Source organism: Cololabis saira, chromosome 23 (genome assembly GCF_033807715.1).
Source record: "Cololabis saira isolate AMF1-May2022 chromosome 23, fColSai1.1, whole genome shotgun sequence".
Taxonomy (NCBI): domain Eukaryota; kingdom Metazoa; phylum Chordata; class Actinopteri; order Beloniformes; family Belonidae; genus Cololabis; species Cololabis saira.
Genome location: NC_084609.1, coordinates 26,219,711 through 26,242,572, shown reverse-complemented (window position 1 = coordinate 26,242,572; position 22,862 = coordinate 26,219,711). Strand labels below are relative to the sequence as shown.

Genomic DNA, 22,862 nt, shown 5'->3' with positions numbered 1-22,862 from the left:
TCGTGCGTCGTGCACGAGGGGAGGATTTTCCAAACAGATGGCGCAGATCTGTCGTACAGATCGTCGTACAGCAATGTGACAACAGATAAAACAGGGATCCTGATGGTTTTCAGATTCTTACTTTAAGCTTGAAACAGGTGGAGGTTGTGGTGCTGTAGCGTTTTAGCCAAAGTAGACAATGTAGCAGTTATCCAAAACTTTTATGTCAAACAATAAGGACTATTTACTTCCTTTTCTTGCCTGTATTACTTGTATTTTAACTTGATGTTATTGCACAAGATTTTATATATATATATAAATATATAAATATATATATTTTAACTTTGCCTTTATGTAATTTATCACATAGTGTTCAGTTACTAAACAAATGTACGCCAAAAGTGTGTAAACCGAGACCGGGGTTTTTAGTCTCCTTTGAAAACTTCACAATAAAAGTTGTGAAGTTGTTTTGGCCCAAATCACAGATTATTGGGACAAAATGGAAAATATGCAGAAAAAGAGCCTCAATAATGACATTTTCTCTGACTTTCATGTCTTTGTAGATGTGAATGAACCTCAAGATATTTCTTTCTCATCAGCTTCTTTTATTTTGTAACTTAAGTCCATTTCTTTGCATTTCAGGTTTGCAGCACACCTAAAAAGTTAGTGTCAATAAGGAGGTGATCGGAACTAATAATAACACTGTTTCTAACTGTAGATGTCAACTTGTGTTAATGATGATTGACGGAACAAAGGAGCAACATAAAATGCTGTTTTTTTAAGCTGCAAAGATAGAAATTGAAAGAGAAGGTTCATTGGAATCCCTCAGACGGCCGTCCCTCATTCATCAGTAGCTGATCCAACCACGTGGGCAAAGGAAACCATTAAATACTACAAAAGATCATCTAAAGATGGGGTTGTTGTATCTGAGCTCAGGGGCGTCTGGGATTGACCATCAAACAGCGGAAATGTGTCATGTGATCAGATGAATCACTATTCCAGATCTTATGTTTGAAACAGTGAGTTAATGTGCTGTTGGCCTAAAATGCTAAAATGTATTTTTTTTAGCAAATGAAATGAAGCTGACAAGAAATTACAAGAAACATCTGACAGTTACTGCTGTCTGCAAGGAGATGAAGGTCAAAGTAAATGCAGGAGTCATCTTTTTTTGTTTTTCTTTCATTTGCATTTATATCTTTTATCTGATTTGGGCTCTTCTTTAATCGGATCACAGTTAAGTGTTTCATCACCATTTTATGTCCTGAAAGATATAATGTCATTTCTGTCCTCGTTAAACAGCCAGTTTTCAAAGGCAGTTTGTTGCATATCCTGATGGATCAGTTAGCAGCGGCTCATCGGGTCGGTGCGTCCGTGCAGCTCTGAGCTCACGGGCCAAGCAGCTGTGGACGACTAAACTACCTAGGGAGCTTGCACAAGAAGCCCTAACGCCCCCAAGGCTTTTACTTTGAAAGAGGATTTAGCAGTTGAATTTCCTGGAGGAAGTATAACCAGGAAGGAAGGAAGGAAGGAAGTACATTATACTTGAATTACATTTTTAAGTTAATGTGAATTTGATATTCTTTCAAGTGATGAAAATCCAAATTTGAACTTCTCTTTGTGCCATAATGACATGTTCAGCTTTTATCAAACCAAAAAGCGACTCAAATACCAGCAGGTGTGGATGAGGATTGCTGTTAATCACCGCTTTACCTTATCCTCCAGTGAACCTGTTACCCACCGTAGTTCAGTAAAGTAGTTCCTACTTCTGATGGCCGTTCCCTCACTCAGTCCTAAACAGGAAGAGGAAGCGGTGGGCTTCACCCCCATTAGTGAGCATTACTGTCTTCACTTTGCGGACAGTTAGAAACTCTATAAAAAGTAATTTGTGTGTTTTTTCCCTGAGGCTTTTTTCATTACCAGTAATCAGAGACAAAAATAAGGCTCTGATGTGGTTTACGTTCACATGTTGAATGCAAACCTCTGCTTACACTTAGATCTGTTTTTTAGTGATTATAAACGCTAGGAAGGCCAACTCTCTATAATATACCCCTCTGATTTTTTCTTTTTTCTTTTGTTTTGCCCGAACAGCAATCCCCATTGTTTCCCTCCTCCATACGAAGAGTTTTAGTCTGGTCTAGTCTGGTCTTTACTTTTATTTCCAGGGTGCGGCACCGACCACAGACTGTGACATCACACTGAGCTTTCACCAGCTTGTCAGCCAGTGAGGATGCAGGCTGTGACGGGACTGTATGCGGTCACATATTTCTGCTTATGTCTAACCACTCGTAGCATTTAAATATTGTTTTAAAGAAAGTAATCAGACCAATGAAAACAACCCTCAGCAGGATGAAGAAACAGGTCTGTTGACTCATACTTAAGGCCTGAAAACCAAAGGCTAAGAAATGCATTATATTCACAAAATCCCTTATATAAAACATTATTAATAAAGTATTTATGTATGCACTCTCACAGAAGTGATGTTGCCTTGAATGCCGAGTGCTTCTAAACACTGCGTTTGTAATTTACACGTCTCTTTGAGGCTTCACATCATTGTCGGGGGTGAGACTCATACGAGGTTTATTCTTAATGCACTATATACACTTTATCCTCTGTGACTGCTGCAGTATAACGTGTAATGAAAAATATTAACATGATATAGAAATCCGATATATATATATTTTTTTGGTTTGACTTAATCTTTGGTAACTTTTCATGATTTTTTTGCTTATTTGACTTTTCTTTTGTCTTTGATATGATGTCATGTAAAGGTCGATCAAGGGAGACAATGCAATACAGTGTATGAAAATAAAAATAAAAAGCGTGGTGTATGTGTAAACCGTACTTGTCGTGCGTCTTTTACTGGCTTGAGTGAGATACGAGGCACATGCAGGTTGGAAACAAGCCTTTATTCTAGTTGCTTTATATAAACACTGCACCAGCTCTTCACCGGAGGTAAAGGTAGAAACACCAAGCTGCTACAGCGATCAGAGAGATAGAAACATATTCCCCATCATTCCATTCAAACTATGAACATGATCAATATTTCCAGGCTAGCATTATCAAATATGGTACATAGTTATGTTTGTAAATGTCTACAAAATCCCCTTTTATAGTAAAATAGAAAATATATATAAACATACAGGTAATTTGGCCTTCAGAGTAATCAGGGTCATTTACACAGAAAGAATTTAAACCGACTGGTCAGCTGCCGCCTCCTTTGGGGTCAGCTCGTCTGGAGACGAGGTGAGAAAGGAAAGCTGCAGAGAAGCTGCAGAGAAACTGCAGAGAAGCTGCAGAAAAGTTGCAGAGAAGCTGCAGTGAACGGTTAAAGGAAAAAGGCGGCTCTAAACCTCAGTTTCAGTCTCGAGCCATCAAGGATCATCAGTACATGTAGTGCGCTCACTTCTCAACGGTGAACATTTGCAAACGTTAAAGAGAACAGTCTCAGCTGGATGATGAACGGGTTTTACTTTTTGCTTAGAGGGATTAGAAAAGATGAAAAATATGTCTTAGTTTTGTCTGTTTTTGGTGCTACAGAGAACTTCTGCTGCCGTGTCTGCGTTTTACTCAGCCGGTGGATTTAATTTCAGGTCACATCTGAACCCGATGGCATTTACCCAATGAGCTCCACAAGACAGCAGACAGTGTGTATTTACAAAAGGCACCAGTAAGGAGACCAAAAAAAACAGTCAGTTCATAATCACCAATAAAATGTTGATCATTACAAATGTTTTTCTAAGTAAGGAACCTTTGAACCCTAAAAATCAGAGTTCAGTGCATTAAATATAACAGGCTGTGTTAAAATGTTCTTTCTTGAATTATTTCTCTTTTTAAGGTAGAAATCATCTGTCATTTCTACCTTAAATTGAACTCCTACCGGTTTTTATCTGTACTCAGAAATCTTAAACTCTTTAGAAAAAAATAATAAAGCTAAAAGTGATAAAAGGTTAATAAAGAAGGATTATAATAAAAAAAAGTTGGCTCTTTAAGATTAATCTTCTTCAGCAACATCAATGTATAAACTTAATTTTTCATTTCTTCTGCTGGGAAAAAAAAAGTTCTTGAAGCTTTTTTTTGGTTCTGTCAACCTTTTTTTACATTTCCGTCTGGTAAGATTGTAGTAAGAAATGCTTTTCACGTCCTGCACAGCCAGAAACAGACATTGTTTAACCTTTAAAGACATATTTTACCATTATATAACAAGTTGGTAAATGTACTAGGGTCTTAATAAGATGTCTGTGCTATGCTTTAGTCAAAATACCACAAAGATGCAGAGCAAATGCTCCTGACCATTTTGGGAGGAGGACTCAGACACTTGACTTCACCTCTTCTGTCTTCAGGACGTGTCTCTGTTAAACTTTGCACATCCAACCTTTGAGATGCAGCAACTTCAGGGTTATGCGACGTAAGAGAAAGATAAAGACCGACAGGCTGGTTGAGTCTGCAAAGGCTACGGAGGGAGCTGGTCTGGGTCTGTGATGTCACAGAACCCTGGAAATCTGAACCGCTCACTGTGTGACATTTTCAGAAATAAGCAGCTCAAAGAAACGTTTCTGATTTTGTAGTTACTGCTGACATACAGAATAAAATATTTATTTCTCATAATGCCTCCTCTAACAAAATATTAATAAACAAGTCTAAATTTATTAATAGTTAAATATTTGGGTTTTTACATTCTGTCAGTTTTAAGGTTGATTATTTTTTCTGGCCTCTATAAACTATAAACTTCAAGATTCTGTTAACATGACTAAAGCCAATTATTCTCCCATTGATCTCCATAAAGGGCAGAACGTGGGGTGTTTTTCTCTTTTCTACGGGTTGAGATAATCACCTGTTGGTTAGTTTTTATGATGTCAGGAATAAGACGAGATATGAGCTCAGTCTTCAGCAGCTTTTGTGTGTAACTTCATGAGATCAGTTACTTTTAGTCCTATTTATAGCTGCTTTTAAAGGTCCGTCAGAAAGAATCACCTTCCTTGCGTTTCGGGCGACTGGCTTTACTCGTCTCTTTGAACAAAAACATTTGTTTCCTCAAGGGAAAGGTTTCTAACGGACGTTGAATGATCTGAGTAAACGGTGTAAATGAGAGCAGCGAGACGCTCCGCAGACACAGCTCTGAACCTCAGACCAGCACATGAGGTGTGATAGATGAAACAGTCTGTTTGGATCTACATGAGGGACTCCAGGCTCTCTGCCACGTTGCACTGTCCCAGCGGTACGGATCCGTTGGTCTCCGGGCTCTGCAGGGCCCGCTGGTCCTCCTGGCTGCTCACCAGACTCACCACGGCCCGGTACAGGAACTGATACTGCTCCTGTAGGAGGGGGAGACAAGTTCACGGCTCAATCCATGTCAAAGCTCCGGGCTGCATTAAGGCCACGTTTACACATAGCCGAGTATTTACAAAAATGCACATTTCCCCCTCTACGTTTTGAAAAATACCATCATTTACATCAGATCGTTTTCAAAATCTATTCATTTACACAAACCCGCATAAATACACTGTTAAGGTGCTATGAACAGCCGAACGTACAGGGGGCAGTGTAACGAGAAGCATAAAGTTATGCTAGCAAATCAGAATCCTGGAAAAAACATCAACAAATGACACGAGTAACTACAGTGGCCAAACACATTGTAAACACAGGTCGCACACATGACGCTGGTGACGTTTCTGACGCATAATGTGACGTTCTGAAGCCTAAATGTCCATTTCCCTCTGTTTACAAGCAAACATGCAGACGGAGTTTTTGCAAATCTCCACTTTGGCCGGAGTTTTCAGAAATGATCGTTTTTGGTGACGTTTTTGACTTTGTGTAAACGAACGGCCAAAACGCATGAAAACAGCACCGTTTTTGCTACGTGTAAACGGGGCTGTGGCAGTTTTCCCTGCCACTGGTAAAACACTACACCAGCACACCACACCATCACTCATTCCACATACCACATGTTAGCCAGGTATGTGTCCTGTGCTATTTTCTCCCCATAAAGTTACAGAAACACACACACAAACACAATGTTATGGTTTTGAGTTAACTCTTTATTATTTAAAGATTGTAAATTATGAGTGTCGGTATCTAATTGTTTCTTTTCTCTTACCACAGTACTTACTGGTTCTGGGCAGTGACAAAAGACCCGAGTATAGTTTCAGGCTGTCTTTTATATACTTACATACTTTATAATGTTTTGATGTGAAAAATAACCTGTGTGGTTAATTGATTATCTAATTGATTCCAATTAAAGATGGTATGGTCCAGTGGGAGGGGCCTAGCCTTTAAATGGAGGGGGTCTACACTGCCTAGGCAGCCAGAAAAGGGCTGTGGTGCGGTGCAGACCTAATGGAGCTGTTTTGTACATACTTTTTTTGCATTTTTTCTTTAGTGTCTGCTACTGTCTTTGAAAGACAATAAAACAATTCATTTTTGTTGCACCAAACGGACTGTCTTGCTACCTTTTGTTTACATTTTTGAGGGTTGAAGTACATTTTTAACAGTTTCTCAGTTAGCCTTTTTGACCTACTACCCTCACTCTAGGTCAGAGTGTGACAGGGGCCTAAGACATGGTACCAGAACTTACCACATCGTTAAATACTCCAGGCCTCATCAGGTTGGTCATCCGTGCCACCTGATAGACGTCCACGGCCCCCTCCTCATCCAGCTGGTTGTACAGGGTGGTGAGGGCGCAGAACAGCCCCGACGTAGCACCTCCCATACTGCACACGCACACGTATAAACACAGTTTAATCCTTGGAAATAGAACCACATTTCACGAGTGAGGGATAAGGCTTGTGCCGTACTCACGGATCATGCACGACTGTGGGTCCGTGTGTGTGTCTGCTGTGCTCTCTGACGGTGTGGACCAGGTCAAAGCTGTTTCTGATGGGACTGTCAGGGTTGGGCCAACAGGGGGCGCTGTACTGTCGAACATCCAACATGTCCTCGTTCTAGAGGGGGGACAAAGAAATGAATGGCTTGAGACATTTGAGACAGCAGGAGTGTGATTTTGCTGAAATGAGGAGCTATAAAGAGAAGGAGGAGGCTTCTATGTCCCGAAGATGAATGCATTTTAGTGAAAAACAGCTAAACAACTGGAGACCTGAAAAAAGATGCTGGTTGTATTCAGGAAGTAGAGAAGTAAAACACTGCTGGGAGCTGAGAAGTCACACGGCAGGAGCAGGCGACTGCTCCAAAACCACCGTAATGAAGCCAGATTACAGTTTGCCGCGACACATGGTGACAGAGATCTTCATTTTTGAGACTACGTTCAACTGTTTCGCCACAATGATCTTTGTTATGTTTGGGGGTAAAAGGGAGAAGCTTGCAGGCCTTAGAACACCATCGCAAACATGAAGTTGGAGGTATTGGAGTAGCCACGGAGACCCTCCCGGACCTTAATCCCATAGGGATTGTGGGCGGCGTGAGCAAGAGGGTCCCTACACTGCAAAAACTCAAAATCTTACCAGGAATATTTGTCTTATTTGTAGTTTAAATGTCTCATTTTTAGTCAAAAAATCTCATTACACTTAAAACAAGAATCATTACCAGAAAAATCACTTATTTGACAATTTTCACCTGTTTCAAGTAAATTTTCACTTGAAATAAGTAAAAAATCTGCCATCGGGACAAGATTTATCTTCTCATTACAAGTAAAAAAATCTTGTTCCACTGGCAGATTTTTCTACTTATTTAAAGTGAAAATCTACTTGAAACTGGTGAAAATTGTTGTTTTTTCCCAGTGATGAGTCTTGTTTTGAGTGTAATGAGATTTTTTGACTAAAAATTAGACATTTTAACTAGAAATAAGTCAAATATTCTTGTTAAGATTTTGAGTTTTTTCAGTGTAACTTTGACTCAGCTCCAGAAGTTCTGTCAGGAGGAATGGGCTAAAGGTACGGTAAGATGAGTGAAGCCCTCTCACCACCCGTGTGTGCAGGAGTTACCTGTGGAGACGTCACTATGAAGTCCTGCACCAAAAGCCTCTCGTCATTAGACAGAAGTACATGATCCTCCCCAGAATACGACACCATGAAACCATCAAAGCTCATTATCTTCTCTCTACTGGGCCAGAAGGAATCCCTTTCCTCACTCTGAGAGAAAAAACGTTCAAAAATAGTTGTGGTTATTTATCAGAAGGTACAACAAGAGTGTGTGCGTGTTGGTGAGTTATACCTGATTGTGTGAATCTGGCAAACGGACAACTGTGTGTGCTTTGTGCTCCCAGACCATCCTCCAGAAATCTGCCACCGTGGTGCTGAGGGGAGTCTGGCTGACGATGAAGCCGCTGCTGCAGCGATGGCCCTGTGTGAACATGGGCTGTAACACAGCTAGCCGCACATCTTTTTGTCATCGGGGAGCATTGTGGGGGTTTTAGCGACACTTAGTGGCCAAATTGCAGATTGCAACCCAGTGTGAGAAGCCCAACAACATCAAAGATAATATAACCTGCTGGTTCTAGTACTAACTAACACAATCAAATAAATAGCTATAAACATGATAGCTGTATTGTACCTCTGCCAATATCCAGTTTCTTCTAAAATTGTATACATTGAGACTTTAAAGAGACGGTAATTAGCTGTCTCACCAGGACGTAGGAGGCATTGATGTAGCCGGTGGAGTTTGTTTCAGAAGCAGACAGAGAGACTCTTGACCTTTCAACTACACAAAAAGATAAAAACACACCTTATCAACAGCTGAAACAAATTCAAACATCATTTATTCATGCAGTTCAATGTAATGGTGATATTTTTAAACAAAGCCATCTTTCCATCAGGTTACCTGCCGAAACCAGTGCTAATTAGATTCAAATAGCTTCCTCTGAGACGATTTACAATACGCCGTTGACAGTTACGTACCTGGCATCAGCGCTCTGGCTCGGTTCCTCTCAGCGTTGCCATCCTTCAGAGCCGTGCTGTAATCGGCATGTTTGGCCTGACGCTGGCTAATTAACTGAAACACAGACATCATGAGAATACCATGACTGAAGAGATCAATAAAGTCCTGGATAAGATCTTTACAGGGTGTTGTTCTACCTTGAACTGCTTGTCCATGCGTGTCCGGCCTGTGGGGCCCGGCGTCAGCAGGTCAGACACGTAACTGTGGAGAAGCTCAGACGTGACCAGCGTGTCCCGGCTGATGATGGCCTCCATCAAAGCATCATGGATGAACACATACTGCTCCTGGAAGACGAGCGGAGACAAGGTTTGGTGTATGTACAGTCATCCCTCGCTATAAAGCGGTTCACCTTTCACGGTCTCGCTGCTTCACGGATTTGCATTGGCTAAACCAGGGGTCGGCAACCCAAAATGTTGAAAGAGCCATATTGGACCAAAAACACAAAAAACAAATATGTGTGCAGCCGCAAAAAATGAAAAGTCTTGTATAAGCCTTAGAATGAAGACAACACATGCTGCATTTTTCTATATTAGTTATAACTGGGGCAAGATTTTTTTTTCATTATGCACTTCGAGAAAAAAGTCGAAATGTTAAGAAAAAAGTTGAAATGTCGAGATTAATGTTGATTGACAATCCCGAGAAAAAAGTCGAAATGTCGAGAAAAAAGTCGAAATGTCGAGATTAAAAAAGGAAATAGGAAGAAAAAAGAAAAAAAGAAAAAAAGAAAAGAAAAAAAAGAAGAAAACTAATTTTTAAAAAAAGGAAAAAACAGGTCAAACATTTTTGAAAAAGCTCCAGGAGCCACTAGGGTGGCGCTAAAGAGCCGCACGCGGCTCTAGAGCCGCGGGTTGCCGACCCCTGGGCTAAACAGTCTCCCTGCTTATTCACTTCCTGTGTGTCAATAACGTTACAGTTTAATATGTACTCTACATGTACATGTACGTAAAACAGCTTGCCAAATTTAAGTTTGCAAATATTCTCCAAAACCAATGATGTCGAGAAAAGTTCTGCACCGATTCTCCCGTTCAGATCCAATTACTCGGGTCAGGCGGTGCTGATCTCTGCAATTTGAAGCCTTGTATTATACAATAATTGTAAAAAAAATAAAGGTTACTACCTTTATTTCACCTATCACGTGGTCTTTTTGGAACGTAAACCCCGCAAACAACCGGGGATTACTGTACATATATATCTGCCTGTGTTGAAGCAGAGTTTTACATCTTAGTAGTCGGTACATGCAGACCTTCTGCACTAGGCTAAAGACTTTAACACAACTTATAATTACACATTTTGTTGGATAAGGAGAAAGCCAACATCTCCCAACACCCAAACATGCCAAAGGCCACATCAATGCACTAAAGAGATAAGTATAGGATGGCAAACTTCATTAAACAAGACACACTGAATAACAACAGTCCACATCGTGTATAATTGGTAGCATCATTAAAGGTGACATTTAAAACCACTGCTGTCTGAATTTAATTACCTGACAGCAGAAGCTATAAAAGCCTTGTGGTATTGATTAGCTCTCCCTCGAGGTAAATGACAACGGCAGTCTGAAGTCGTCACCATGAAAGCACCGGACAGAACATGATCCGGTTGCTTAGCAACGCCCTTTGCCTTCCTAGCCTCCTGTACCTCCGAGAGGAAGCACAAATCTCTGTGTTGGACTTCCAGCAGGTTGTTCTTGGTCTTACTGAATCATTATTACCCCCTTATGATCCAGGTCCTGGTCCAGGTTTCTTCCTCCTAAAGGGGAGTTTTTTCTTGCCACTGTTTGATTAAAGGTTTTTCTCCCACTAGGCGAGTTTTTACCTGCCATTGTTTAGGTTATGTTTATGTGATAATTGATCGGGGGTCATGTTCTGATCTCTCGAAAGATCCTAGAGACAACTTCTGTTGTAATAGACACTATTGAATTGAATACATCTGCTTAGCCTCCACATACCAAGAAATGCTCTGGAGATTTTGTATTTGTTTCTCGGAGTGGATAGATTTTTACGTTAGGATGCATTTTCACTGGTGTTTACACCTCAACTATGTCTGGAGTAAAGTTGTGAAGCTTTTATGAAACTGCTCCCTTAAGTTATTTTATGACTTTAACACCTCCTGTCCTGTCAGTGTTGTAAACTATTGTTTTCATCAGCTTTTTGATTGATATTTGAAACCTAGCTGAGTAAAACAAAATTGTTCTGCTTAAAAAGGTCTCATCTCAATTTTACATTAGATAAACGTCAAATCATCTTTTACTGGAGAAATGGACCCCCTGTTCTGGTATCTGGAAAGATCCTACAGACAACTTCTGTTGTATTAGACACTATATAAATAAAATTGAATTGAATTGAATTCACACTCACACTGTCAAGGTTGACATTCCCCCCTGCCTTCAGTTTCTGTATTGTCCCGCCTGTGTCCCATCTGCCCTGATTGTGTCTGCACCTGTGTCTCGTCATGTCTCGTTATCCCCTCAGTATCTTGTCTTGTCATTCCTTTGTCCCCTGTTGGTCCGTACTGTTTCCACCTCCATGTCTCCTCGTCGTTTTTTCCTGTGCCTGGTTTTTGTATTTATCCTGCTCTGCAGCGCTTTGCTTTTGCCTTTTTGGATTAAAACCCTTGTTTTTGAGAACTCCTGCCTCCCTCTGTCTCCTGCACTTGGGTCCTTAACAAACCAAACCATGACACACACATGTGAATTGGTCTCCTGGAGAAGCTATCAAAAGCTTATGGTAGGAGCCAATGAACATGCATACAGTAGACAGGAATGCATACATGCACTTACACTTATATACACACTTAACAATACAACATGCACATTATACTAGACTACCACTTACATTACAACATATCATTACAAACACTTAACATGAAACATTTTGTGGTCCCAAAGTGTACATTTATATATATGAGCTTAACAATTGTTTCTTTAACTGCCGTTTAAATTTGGAGATGGACTGTGACTTTTTAAGGCTCATCATTCAACTCTGTGTTTCCCCGACACACAACACTCATACTCCCACAAGTTTACATTTTTTCCCTATAATAAGGTGTTTATGTCTCGTATTGTGGGTGTGCTGGGGAACAACGGAGATTGGGATGTGTTGAGTTAATCTGGGATTCAAACCTGAGACCACCTGATATATTGTACACGCATTATGGAAGTAGTTATATTCTTTAAGGCGAAGAATACCATAGTGGGCAAACAGGTGGCGAGTTGGTGAATTAAATTCAGTCCAGGAGATGGCACAGATCATTTTTTTCTGTAAAACTTCAAATTTAGATGACTGGGATAAGTATTACACCAAATAATATTATAGTAATTTAAATGTGGTTCTAATAAATGTGGTTATAAAGAATGAGAAGGGCAGAGCGTGGATTTTAATTGAAACTCTCTTGGATGACTTGGCCCTTCATCCATCCCTTAAGGGTGAACCCAGACGCTTTGTAGAAGGAACCTGTTTTAGCAGCTTGGATGAACATCTCAGTCTGTTGGTCTCATCACTACAGCTGCTAGTGTGGGAGTTTATTTGGACCCCAAGACAGAAGATGTGCATCTTGACACCATCAGTTTGTGCTTACCTCCGTCTGGACCAGGAAGTTCCTCTGCGTGCGGACGTGCTTCAGGAAGCCCAGGACGTTGACCGTCCCCTGGTCCTGGATCTGCTGCAGCATGCTGTCTATCACTATGTAGGCGCCCGTCCTCCCGACGCCAGCGCTGGAGAAAACACGTCCCAGGGTGCATCCGTCATAACGTTACATCTTTTGTGTTCAGTACCAGCTGTGCAGACGGCTCACCTGCAGTGCACCAGGACCGGCCCCATCTCCTGCGTGCGTGCCCGCGAGGACGCCCTGATGAAGGACAGGACGGGCAGCGTGTACTCGGGGACGCCCATGTCTGGCCACTGGGTGTAGTGGTAGTGCAGGACGGTGTGCTCCGTTCTCCTCAGGGGCACCTGAACCAATGAGAAGTAAGATGGAGGATGGTGGGAGTACTTGGTGTGCTGTATGAAAGGAAACGGTGTGTGTTGGGGAAGTACCTTGTTTGTCATGTCTCTGACCGTAAAGGTCCGCAGTGTGTAATAGGCCAAGGTTCTGGTGTGTTTAACGGTCACCTGGTACGGACCGTACTCCTCCTGGTTGTTTTCTGGCCAGTACTGGTCACATTTTGTCTGTTCAAACAGTAGATATTACTTTGAGCAGTCGTTTCAAGAAAAATAACCCCCCCTCCCCTATTTTTGATTTACATGATGGACTCTTAAAGCAGCACAATGTAACTTTCAGCTTTTGTTGAGTTTGGCGGCTCCTTTGGACAAAAGCGGTAGTGCTTTACCAGAAAGAACACTACATTTCCCATGAGCACCAGCGCGTACTGCCGGAAAACTCCTGTCCCGTCGCTGCATTTGTTTTGATAGCGAATGAAGACGGGACGGACTTTCAAAACTACTTTTCTGTTTCACCAAGTGAACAGACGGAACGCAAAAAAAAAGATGTTAAACTGCTGGAAAGGAACTGAAATTTACCGGGATAGCTAAAAAAGCCAAGGAGCGGGATATGGAGAAAATAATGATTAGTAACGGGTTGGGTCCATATGAAATCCCTATCAAAGAGTGCAGCTCCCATTAGGATTTACTGCCGCAGTTCTGCAGAACCCACGTCTTACTACCTTGTTCAGGAGTGTTTGGCAGCTGCTTTGGTAAATGTTTGACTCGCCATGTGTTTCAATAAATTTGTATAATAGTACAACACACAGTACATGTTTTGTATTACTCTTATTTTTTTTTCGACTGCTATATTATGGTGAAGAGGCTCCGAGGCGTGAGCAATATTTTTGTTTTCCTCGTGAGATTATTTTTTTCCTCTGCAGCTACAAATAGAGTTCATATTTTTTCCTCAAAAAACTAGTTTTATCTGAAGATTGGGGTTAATTGCACCGCAGAGAGCTGGCCGGCAACTACGTTTAGCTGGAGAAGTGGGGAATAAAACCTGTGTGAACGATCCGACCCGGTCTTTGTGTTTGTTTGTTTGTGCAAGGTTGTGGAAGGTTATGTTTGGTCGTTACAGCCGCAATCCAACCGAGCCGACGACTCTTTGTTATATCAGATACTTGGCCTGCGTGGTTCTGCCTCCAAGCAGGAAAGCGGTGAAAAGTTAAACCATTAGCGATCTTTTCCCCACGTCTGTTGTGTGGAGCTGCTGCAGCAACAACGCAGCAACGGGTTACCAGCTTCTGCGGAGCTGCGCTCCAAGCCCCGCCCATTTTCGTCTCGACTACGAATCGGGAAGGAGGGGGAAGTGACGTATGCCGTAAAGCAGTCAAAGTCGTAACGATTTGTAGTTTTTTAGTGTGGCAGGGTTCCTACCATGCTCCTCAAAGTTACATAGTGCCAGTGAAGGCGATACAGACCCCTCAGACCATGACAGAGGTGTCATTAAACCTGTTGGAAGTTGATGTACCATCACAATGACTCTGGAAATATGATATTAAGGTGGAAAAGTTACATAGTGCTGCTTTAAAGCGGGTGTTGATTAATATCTAATCAAGTGTGTGGTAAGGTAAGGTAAGGTAAGGTAAGGTAAGGTAAGGTAAGGTAAGGTAAGGTAAGGTAAGGTACGGTAAGGTAAGGTAACTTTATTGATACCCGAAGGTGGATTTGTTTGCAGGTAAAAAGCTTTTGCTTTATTTCATTTCATTCATTAGAAGAAAAACAAAACAGTTCAATATAATTACAACAAATCTCTTTCCTTGAATGAAAGGGAACAGAAAGAAGACTTTATCTGTCCCTTTTTCCTAAGAAATCAAATTTCAATTAATGTGATAATAAAAAAACAAAAACAAATGACACATTTTTTGAAGTTATGAAATAACACAAAGTAGCTGTCGTCAAACACAGATAGTTGTATTCTTTTTTGATTCAAAGAAAAAAAATATGACAATGGTGCTAAAAAGAGAGAGAGAAAAAAAGAAAACCCACCTAACTTAACAATTATCATGATATTTCTTCATCAAACTGGCTTTTATTATTCTTTTAAATGTAATGTTTGATTTGCAATCTTTGGCTTCTGTATCCAGATTGTTCCATAAACTGATACCTTTTACAGAAACACAACGTTCCATTAATTTCGTCCTGAATTTAGTTTTTTCAAAGATCTCTGTTCCTTTTAAGTTATATTTATTTTCTCTTTTTTCACATTCTTTCTGTATATTGATTGGGAAAAATTTCTTATGAACTTTCAACATAATTTGCAGAATTCTGTGCTCTACTAATTCAAGAAATGTCAACAGTTTTAACTGAAGGAATAATGGATTTGATGCATGACTATATTGTTTTCTACTAATTATTCTTATGGCTTTTTTTTTGTAAAATGAAAATAGACTGAGTATATTTTTTGCAAGCATTTCCCCACACTTCAATGCAATAGGTCAGATATGGCACAATCATAGTGTTATATAAAAAGTAGAAACTTACAAAACACCATACAGTGCAGTGAAAGTGACAAACAGGAGAATAACAAAACAAAACATTGACGGACAAACAAAAACAAATGCTCCGAATTGAATAAGCAATACAATAGATAAATAAATAGACCTGGATGGAGGATGGGAAATCATGGCCTATTTAGGGCATTAATAGCTGAGGGGACAAAACTACATTTATACCTTTCAGTTTTGCACAAAGGCATTTTAAACCTCCGGCCAGAAGGGAGATACTGGAATTCCCCGTGTAGTGGATGAGATGTATCATGTAAGACGGAGTGAGAGGGCGTGCCGGCTCTTACGCGTCCTTTCTCCTTCAGATTAGTGATCATGACGATGACGCCGACGTTCTGCTGCCAGATCATCCTCCAGAAGTCCTCCCTGCCGGCTCGGAGAGGCCCCTGAGCTGCGATGTACGCCCTGGTTCGCTCGTAACCCTGCACGGGAAATGCACATCGGCTCACTGCCCACTGGATACGTGAACATGAAGAAGAAACACACGTACGTCGATGAAGTTGGCGTTGATGTAGTCCCCGCATTTCCCGTCTTTGTCCAGACTGTGGGACAGCTTCACCCGACTGTGGTCATCTGAGAAAGAGAAGAGGTCGTCAGCTACGCTTGAGCCGGCCTGTGCGGGTCAACGGTGAACGGCGAGCGCTCGGGGAACACGTACAGGCCAGGATGTTGATGTAGCGATTCTTGCTCTTGTTGTCGGGGTGATTGGAGCTGTCGGCAGTGATGCCCATGTCCACCGTACACGCCTGCACCTCCTGGAACGGATGAATGCAGAGCACAGACAGAGATAACGTTAACAGCTCAGGTGACCATGACAGCAGTAAATATACGACGGGCGGTTTTTCTTTTTGACAGAAGGAAAGGTTTTTTTTCACATTTTGTTACAGTAACGACAAAAAGTATGTGAACCCTTTGAAATTAACTGGTTATCTGCATTAATATGGCTTGACCTATGATCTAATGTTCGTCTAGCTCAGGGGTCGGAAACCCAAAATGTTGAAAGAGCCATATTGGACCAAAAACACAAAAAACAAATATGTCTGGAGCCGCAAAAAATGAAGTCTTGTATAAGCCTTAGAATGAAGGCAACACATGCTGCATGTATCTATATTAGCTATAACTGGGGGAAGATTTTTTTTTCATTATGCACTTCGAGAAGAAAGTCGAAATGTTGAGAAAAAAGTCAAAATGTCGAGAAAAAAGTCGAAATGTCGAGAAAAAAGTTGAAATGTCGAGAAAAAAGTAAAAATGTCGAGGAAATAGTCAGAATTTCGTGAAAAAAGTCGAAATGTTGAGAAAAAAGTCGAAAAGTCGAGAAAAAAGTCAAAATTTGGAGAAAAAAGTCAAAATGTCGAGATTAATGTTGAAGTAAAATCTCGAGAAAAAAGTCGAAATGTCAAGAAAAAAGTCAAAATTTCGAGAAAAAAGTCGAAATGTTGAGATTAAAAAGGAAAGGAAAAAGGAAGAAAAAAAGAGAAAAAAAGGAAAAAAGAAAAAGAAAAAAAGGGAAAAAAAGAAGAAGAAAAAAAAGAAGAAGAAAAGAAAAAAGAAAAAAAAGAAGAAAAAATAAAAAAAAGAAGAAAAAAGGAAAAAGGAAAAAAAAGAAGAAAAAAAAGGTCAAACATTTTTGAAAAAGCTCCAGGAGCCACTAGGGCTGCGCTAAAGAGCCGCATGCGGCTCTAGAGCCGCGGGTTGCCGACCCCTGGTCTAGCTCACAATAACAGTGAATTAAAGGTTAATTGGACTCCAATTTTCCAATTGCCTTGCCTTGTCTTGAAGGTGTGACTTAGAGCTACTGCTTTAAAGACACTCGAGCATTTTAAGTTTTCTGTTCTTAAGAAGAATATATGTCGAGGTGAACCCTGCTTCACAAAAAAACGTACTTTAAGTCTCTGAAGACAAACAATCAACAGTAGTTGATTTGCTTTAGTCTGGAGGGGATACAAAATCCTGAAGGGTTGGTTAAAGCGTCTATAATTGGAGTTAGTTCAGTACTGTGGTTATTTCTCCAAGAAGTGTCGGTTCTGAGACTCCAAAGGAGCAACTGGGTATCCTCAATGCCGTGAAGAAGAACCTTCCAGTTACAGCTGAAGGCTTGACCACATCACTGAAACTGTTCATGAATCATGCCGCAGGTCATTGAACAGGCGGGTTGTCCACGGCACCTGGACTCTGCCAAAGAGCACCTCGGCAGTCTACAACATTCCTGGGAAAATATTCTGCAGACTGATGGAGCGAGGGCTGTTTGGGAAGAATACTCTTTGTGGGCTGATAGAAGGGGCTTATTTATAATGAGGTCTTGTGGGGGAAGCATCATGATGCGGGCTTTCTCCGTTGCCTGTCTTGTGTCTTGCAGGATAATATCAGAATTATGGTGGTCTGGTCGGAGTACCGAGGTTCTCCAAGGGTTCACTTACTTTTGTCTTCCTCTAATGCTATCAGTGTTTAATAGATGTGTTCAATACACTGCAAAAACTCAACATCTTAACCAGGAATATTTGTCCTATTTCTAGTTCAAATGTCTCATTTTTAGTAAAAAAAAAAACTCATTACACTTAAAACAAGATTCATTACCAGAAAAATAACTTTATTTGACAATTTTCACCTGTTTCAAGTAAATTTTCACTTGAAATAAGTAGAAAAATCTGCCAGTGGGACAAGATTGATCTTCTCATTACAAGCAAAAAAATGATGTTCCACTGGCAGATTTTTCTACTTATTTTAACTGAAAATCTACTTGAAACAGGTGAAAATTGTTGTTTTTTCCAGTGATGAGTCTTGTTTTAAGTGTAATGAGATTTTCTTTTGACTAAAAATTAGACATTTTAACTAGAAATAAGACAAATATTCTTGATTCTTGATTCTAATTTTGAGTTTTTGCAGTGATAGACACAAAGTGTCTTGTGTTTTATCAGCTTCAGCAGATTGTTATCATTATTATTATTATGAGTTAGATGAAGTTCACCTCATATTTTACAGTAAATTAATCCATAAAACCATTTGATTCAAAAGGGTTTATATGCTTGTTCTTGCCAGTGTAAGCTGCAGAGGCAGTCTGCTATTTATTATTACTAATAGTAATAATAAATAATTTACTAACTAATAATAATTTAGTGGTCGAGGACCTTCAGTAAAGACAAGTCAACTGATGGGGAGCACGTCTAGGGTGAATAATCACTAAAAGGCAAGTTTCCTTCACAATAAAAGCCTTTTAAAAAAACTACATAACTCAGAGTGCAGATGTAGGAGGATAAGAGAGGTTAAATCTTTGCTTTAGAACAAATGCTTTTAATTTTAAAGACAAGAAAAGCAACATCTCTGCAACAGGAGAGGGATGGTAGGTGTCTTACCTCGTAGGACTCTTTGACAATCTAATGGAGGGTGGTGAGGATGCAGAAAGCACGACGATGGTGGTGGAGATGGTGAGGAGAGTGCGACAGGGGGACGAGATGACATACAGACACACAGACAGACAGACAGACAGACAGACAGGGAGTCAGTGCAGGTACAGGACATTGGGGTTCAGATTGACACACAGAGGCGATGCTGAGGGAAATATACTGACTTTCCCAGCGGAGCTGTGGACTAAAAGCTTGCAGCTACTGTATGTTAGCGGCGCTGAAACATTCTGCATGGGAAGTCAAATATAAAGCCATAATTTCAATAATACAGAAAAACCTCTAAGGCTGGGGTTTAAAAACAACCAAACTGATGTAAAACTGAGGCAGTCAGTTATATAGTGAGAGAAATATTTACCAATCTTAGACAAGTCAAGCTTGGAACCAGAGATGGACTCAGCATTCAAACATCCCATCCAGTTTTTATAACCTGCCTTTGTAATCTATTCTGTCAAGTTTGAGACTTTGAAGTGGCCCCAAAATCAGAAAAGCTTTGGATGAAATTTAAAGAAAACTGCAGCAACAGAAAGTAGGAATTAGTTTTGTTCTGGTTTTTTTGTCTTTTATTTGTTAATAAACATCCATTTCTGGGGATAACAAATTATGAATTTCAGTTCTTATGTAGGAATTGTGGTATTTGTGAAAGCAGCTCTGTTTTGAGGACCTTTGCATCCAGATGTTTTCACATCAGCTGCTGATGCATGCTGGTTCACGGCCGTCCAGCTTACACTTTGATGCACTGAAATTTCTCTGCACTGAGAAATACATTTCCGTGATCTTCTCACCGATTTCAAACCAAAGTTAAGATCCTCTGCCCAGATTTGCCTCCTCAAGGATCTTTCTGTTGTGTAGAATCATCACTATCATCACCTCCCCACCTCACCTGTTTAAAATAACATCATCTTTCTTCCCCTCACTTCTTAACTAGCACTGAATTGGAATGTGTCGCAGGCCCGGAAGGCAGACATGGATGAATATTAATAAATGAAATTAATTAAAAATCCTATTAAAGTTTTGGAATTGCTGCATCATGTCTTCTAAGTTTAGCATTTTTCCTGCTTTTTCTGAGTTGGGGTTGTGTTTGAGAGTGAGGAGAGAACTGTGTCGCTACAGTTGGTGCAAAAAATAAAACCCAACAACAAACAAACTTTGAATGTTAAAAGACATATGGAAGCAAACTAAGCAGCTTTGACAAATGAGGTATTTATATGCTTCGCGCAAAACTATGGAGCTAGAACAGTCTCATAATTCGCACACACCGTTTCACAAATGCACAGGACAAGTTTCACAAATGCACAGCACAATTCACACGTGCGTATTACAAGATACACAAATGTATTTTTGATGCGCACACAAATAAAACCTGATTTACAAATGTTTTTTTGTCTGTGAGCTGCGCTGGATTTGCGTGTGACTTTTGAGACTCCCCTGACGTGACTCGATCCACAAATACGTTTTTTTAACACGGAAGGATCTGCAACCAATCAGATGTCTTCATTTGTTCCAGCCAATCATAAGAGACCTATGATTGGCTGAAACAAAAGGAAGACACCTGATTGGTTGCAGATCCATCCACGTTAAAAAAACGTATTTGTGGATCGAGTCACGTCAGGGGAGTCTCTCGCAAATCCAGCGCAGCTTACAAACAGAAAAACTTTTGTAAATCAGGTTATATTTGTGTGCTCATCAAAAATACATTTGTATATCTTGTCCTACGCACGTGTGAATTGTTCTGTGCATTTGTGAAACTTGTCCTGTGCATTTGTGAAACGGTGTGTGCATTTGCGAATTATGAGACTGTTCTAGCTCCATACAAAACTGTCTGTTTCACGCTGTCACACATTTGCAGTAACTGGAAAACCTCAGGAAGCCTCCACAAAGAGATTGGAAGACTCAAAGAAAGCGCACGCACCTCAAACTCCTTGGAGAAAGTGTTGGTGCTGTGGAGCTCCATGACGTGCTTCACAAACTGCTTCACCGTCAGAGGCTCGTGGCCATCTGCAACACGCAACAGGGAACATGAGCGATGCCACCAGTGGCCGCTTGTCAATAGGGGGCGCTAGGGCGCCGCCCCCATTAAAATTACAGGAAAAAATAGAGATACAGTACACATAAATTACATAATAACAAGTAATTATCACATCTGTGCACTCATAAAATGTGTCTGACTTTTAATTTTTCAAGCCTTCCCATCCCATACTGGGTTTATTCAGAGTTGGTTTTTGTGCAGACTGAAATACATAGGTTTCAATGGCGAGGGGCACCGGCCAAATGAGTGTGTATTGCATGTTCTTAAACTTTTCTTCCATGTGACTTCATGCTAGTCTCTAATTGGTTACTCAAAACCTCTCCTCCGGACGCAACTCTCTGCGCCCGTGGCCAATCAGCGTGTTTTCTGTCATTCTTCATCCAATCTGATTGATTCATGAGCTGTCAATCAAAGTCACAGCCCTGACAGTGTAGACGCGCGACTGCATCTGTCACTCGCTACAAACGGAGTCACAACGACAAGACAGGAGACAATGGCAGCAGAAAAACTTAATTTGGTTGTTTCATTACAAAATAATAATTTCAAGAGGCGTTCGCCGGAGGAAAAGAAGCTGATTAAGGAGCTTGGACCGGACCAACCGGACCTAAAAACAGCACAATCTTGCAGAGGTCTTTTCAGAAACTGTCACTCTTTTAAAGATCCTCATCACCACGCCCATGACCACAGCTGAAGCTGAGATGATTCTCAACCTTGAAAAGAGTGAAAACCTTTCTCAGAAACACCATGACCAGGAGAGGCTGAATGCACTGGCCATGCTCTCCATGGACTTGTTTGTGAAATGACAGATTTCAATCAGAAAGTCATTGAAAAATTTGCTGGCCTGAAGGAGAGGAGAGCCAAATTTATGTTCAAGTAGAGTTTATATTTATATATATGAGTCGAAAGGCGAAGCTCTCGATTTACCGGTCAATCTACGCACCTACCCTCACCTATGGTCATGAACTTTGGGTAGTGACCGAAAGGACAAGATCGCGGATACAAGCGGCCGAGATGAGTTTCCTCCGCAGGGTGGCCGGACGCTCCCTTAGAGATAGGGTGAGGAGTTCGGTCACCCGGGAGGAGCTCGGAGTCGAGCCGCTACTCCTTCACATTGAGAGGAGTCAGCTGAGGTGGCTTGGGCATCTGTACCGGATCCTCCTGGACGCCTCCCTAGGGAGGTGTTCCAGGCATGTCCCTCCTCCCTAGGGAGGTGTTCCAGGCATGTCCCTCCTCCCTAGGGAGGTGTTCCAGACATGTCCCTCCTCCCTAGGGAGGTGTTCCAGGCATGTCCCTCCTCCCTAGGGAGGTGTTCCAGGCATGTCCCACCGGGAGGAGACCCCGGGGCAGACCCAGGACACGCTGGAGAGACTATGTCTCTCGGCTGGCCTGGGAACGCCTCGGACTCCCCTCGGAGGAGCTGGAGGAAGTGTCTGGGGTGAAGGAAGTCTGGGCATCTTTGCTGAGGCTGCTGCCCCCGCGACCCGGGAACGGATAAAGCAGCGGACGATGGATGGATGGATGGATGGTAGAGTTTATAGCTGTGTTGTAATACCCACTCGCCAGTGCGCCCCCCCAAAACTCTTTATCACCAGCCGCCACTGGACACCGCGGCTTCGGCGTGTTTCACGTTAAACCACGTGTCATGAGTGGGTCACCTGTAGCCAGCAGCAGGGGCGTGGACGGAGCAGACAGGACTTTGGGGGACGTGCTGTCGTCTGGGTAGAAATTAGCTGCCTGGAAACAGTTTCTGTGACACAAAGACATCAGTTTCAGGTGGAAGTGCTACGTGCATGGGTGGGCTCGTGCGGGTGCGTACCTCCAGTAGATGAGGATGCCCACCAGCACCATCAGGCAGATGATGGTGAGGGTGGAGACGACGGCCAGAGGAACCACCGTCCTCTTCTCCATCTCTATCCCTTCAACCAGGCCGACCCGGGACTCGTGGCTGCTGTTGCTTCCCTCTGAGAGAGAGGGAAAGGTCCGTGTTACTCATGATCGGAGTACAAACACGTGATGTCAAAGACGTGACTAACCAGAGAGGGAAATCCGCTGAGTGTAGTGAAGAAGAGAGGGATCCTGGGAA

At 41.6% G+C, this 22,862-nt stretch overlaps 1 protein-coding gene across 1 annotated transcript in view; it reads right to left on the bottom strand.

The window, feature by feature from the left end:
* Positions 1-4,126: 4,126 nt before the first annotated feature.
* Positions 4,127-22,862, bottom strand: part of ptprz1b (protein tyrosine phosphatase receptor type Z1b) — a 114,662-nt gene continuing 95,926 nt past the window's right edge. The window contains exons 15-32 of the mRNA XM_061714107.1: positions 22,596-22,740; positions 22,435-22,526; positions 20,663-20,748; positions 18,703-18,723; positions 16,011-16,107; positions 15,843-15,925; positions 15,640-15,774; positions 12,900-13,031; positions 12,658-12,815; positions 12,442-12,577; positions 9,003-9,149; positions 8,826-8,919; positions 8,555-8,628; positions 8,143-8,271; positions 7,914-8,060; positions 6,775-6,917; positions 6,551-6,686; positions 4,127-5,291 (exon numbers count right to left, since the gene is read on the bottom strand). Coding sequence (XP_061570091.1) covers positions 5,148-5,291; positions 6,551-6,686; positions 6,775-6,917; positions 7,914-8,060; positions 8,143-8,271; positions 8,555-8,628; positions 8,826-8,919; positions 9,003-9,149; positions 12,442-12,577; positions 12,658-12,815; positions 12,900-13,031; positions 15,640-15,774; positions 15,843-15,925; positions 16,011-16,107; positions 18,703-18,723; positions 20,663-20,748; positions 22,435-22,526; positions 22,596-22,740 — 2,099 coding nt within the window. The 3' untranslated portion in view covers positions 4,127-5,147. The remainder of the gene's footprint in view (positions 5,292-6,550; positions 6,687-6,774; positions 6,918-7,913; positions 8,061-8,142; positions 8,272-8,554; positions 8,629-8,825; positions 8,920-9,002; positions 9,150-12,441; positions 12,578-12,657; positions 12,816-12,899; positions 13,032-15,639; positions 15,775-15,842; positions 15,926-16,010; positions 16,108-18,702; positions 18,724-20,662; positions 20,749-22,434; positions 22,527-22,595; positions 22,741-22,862) is intronic.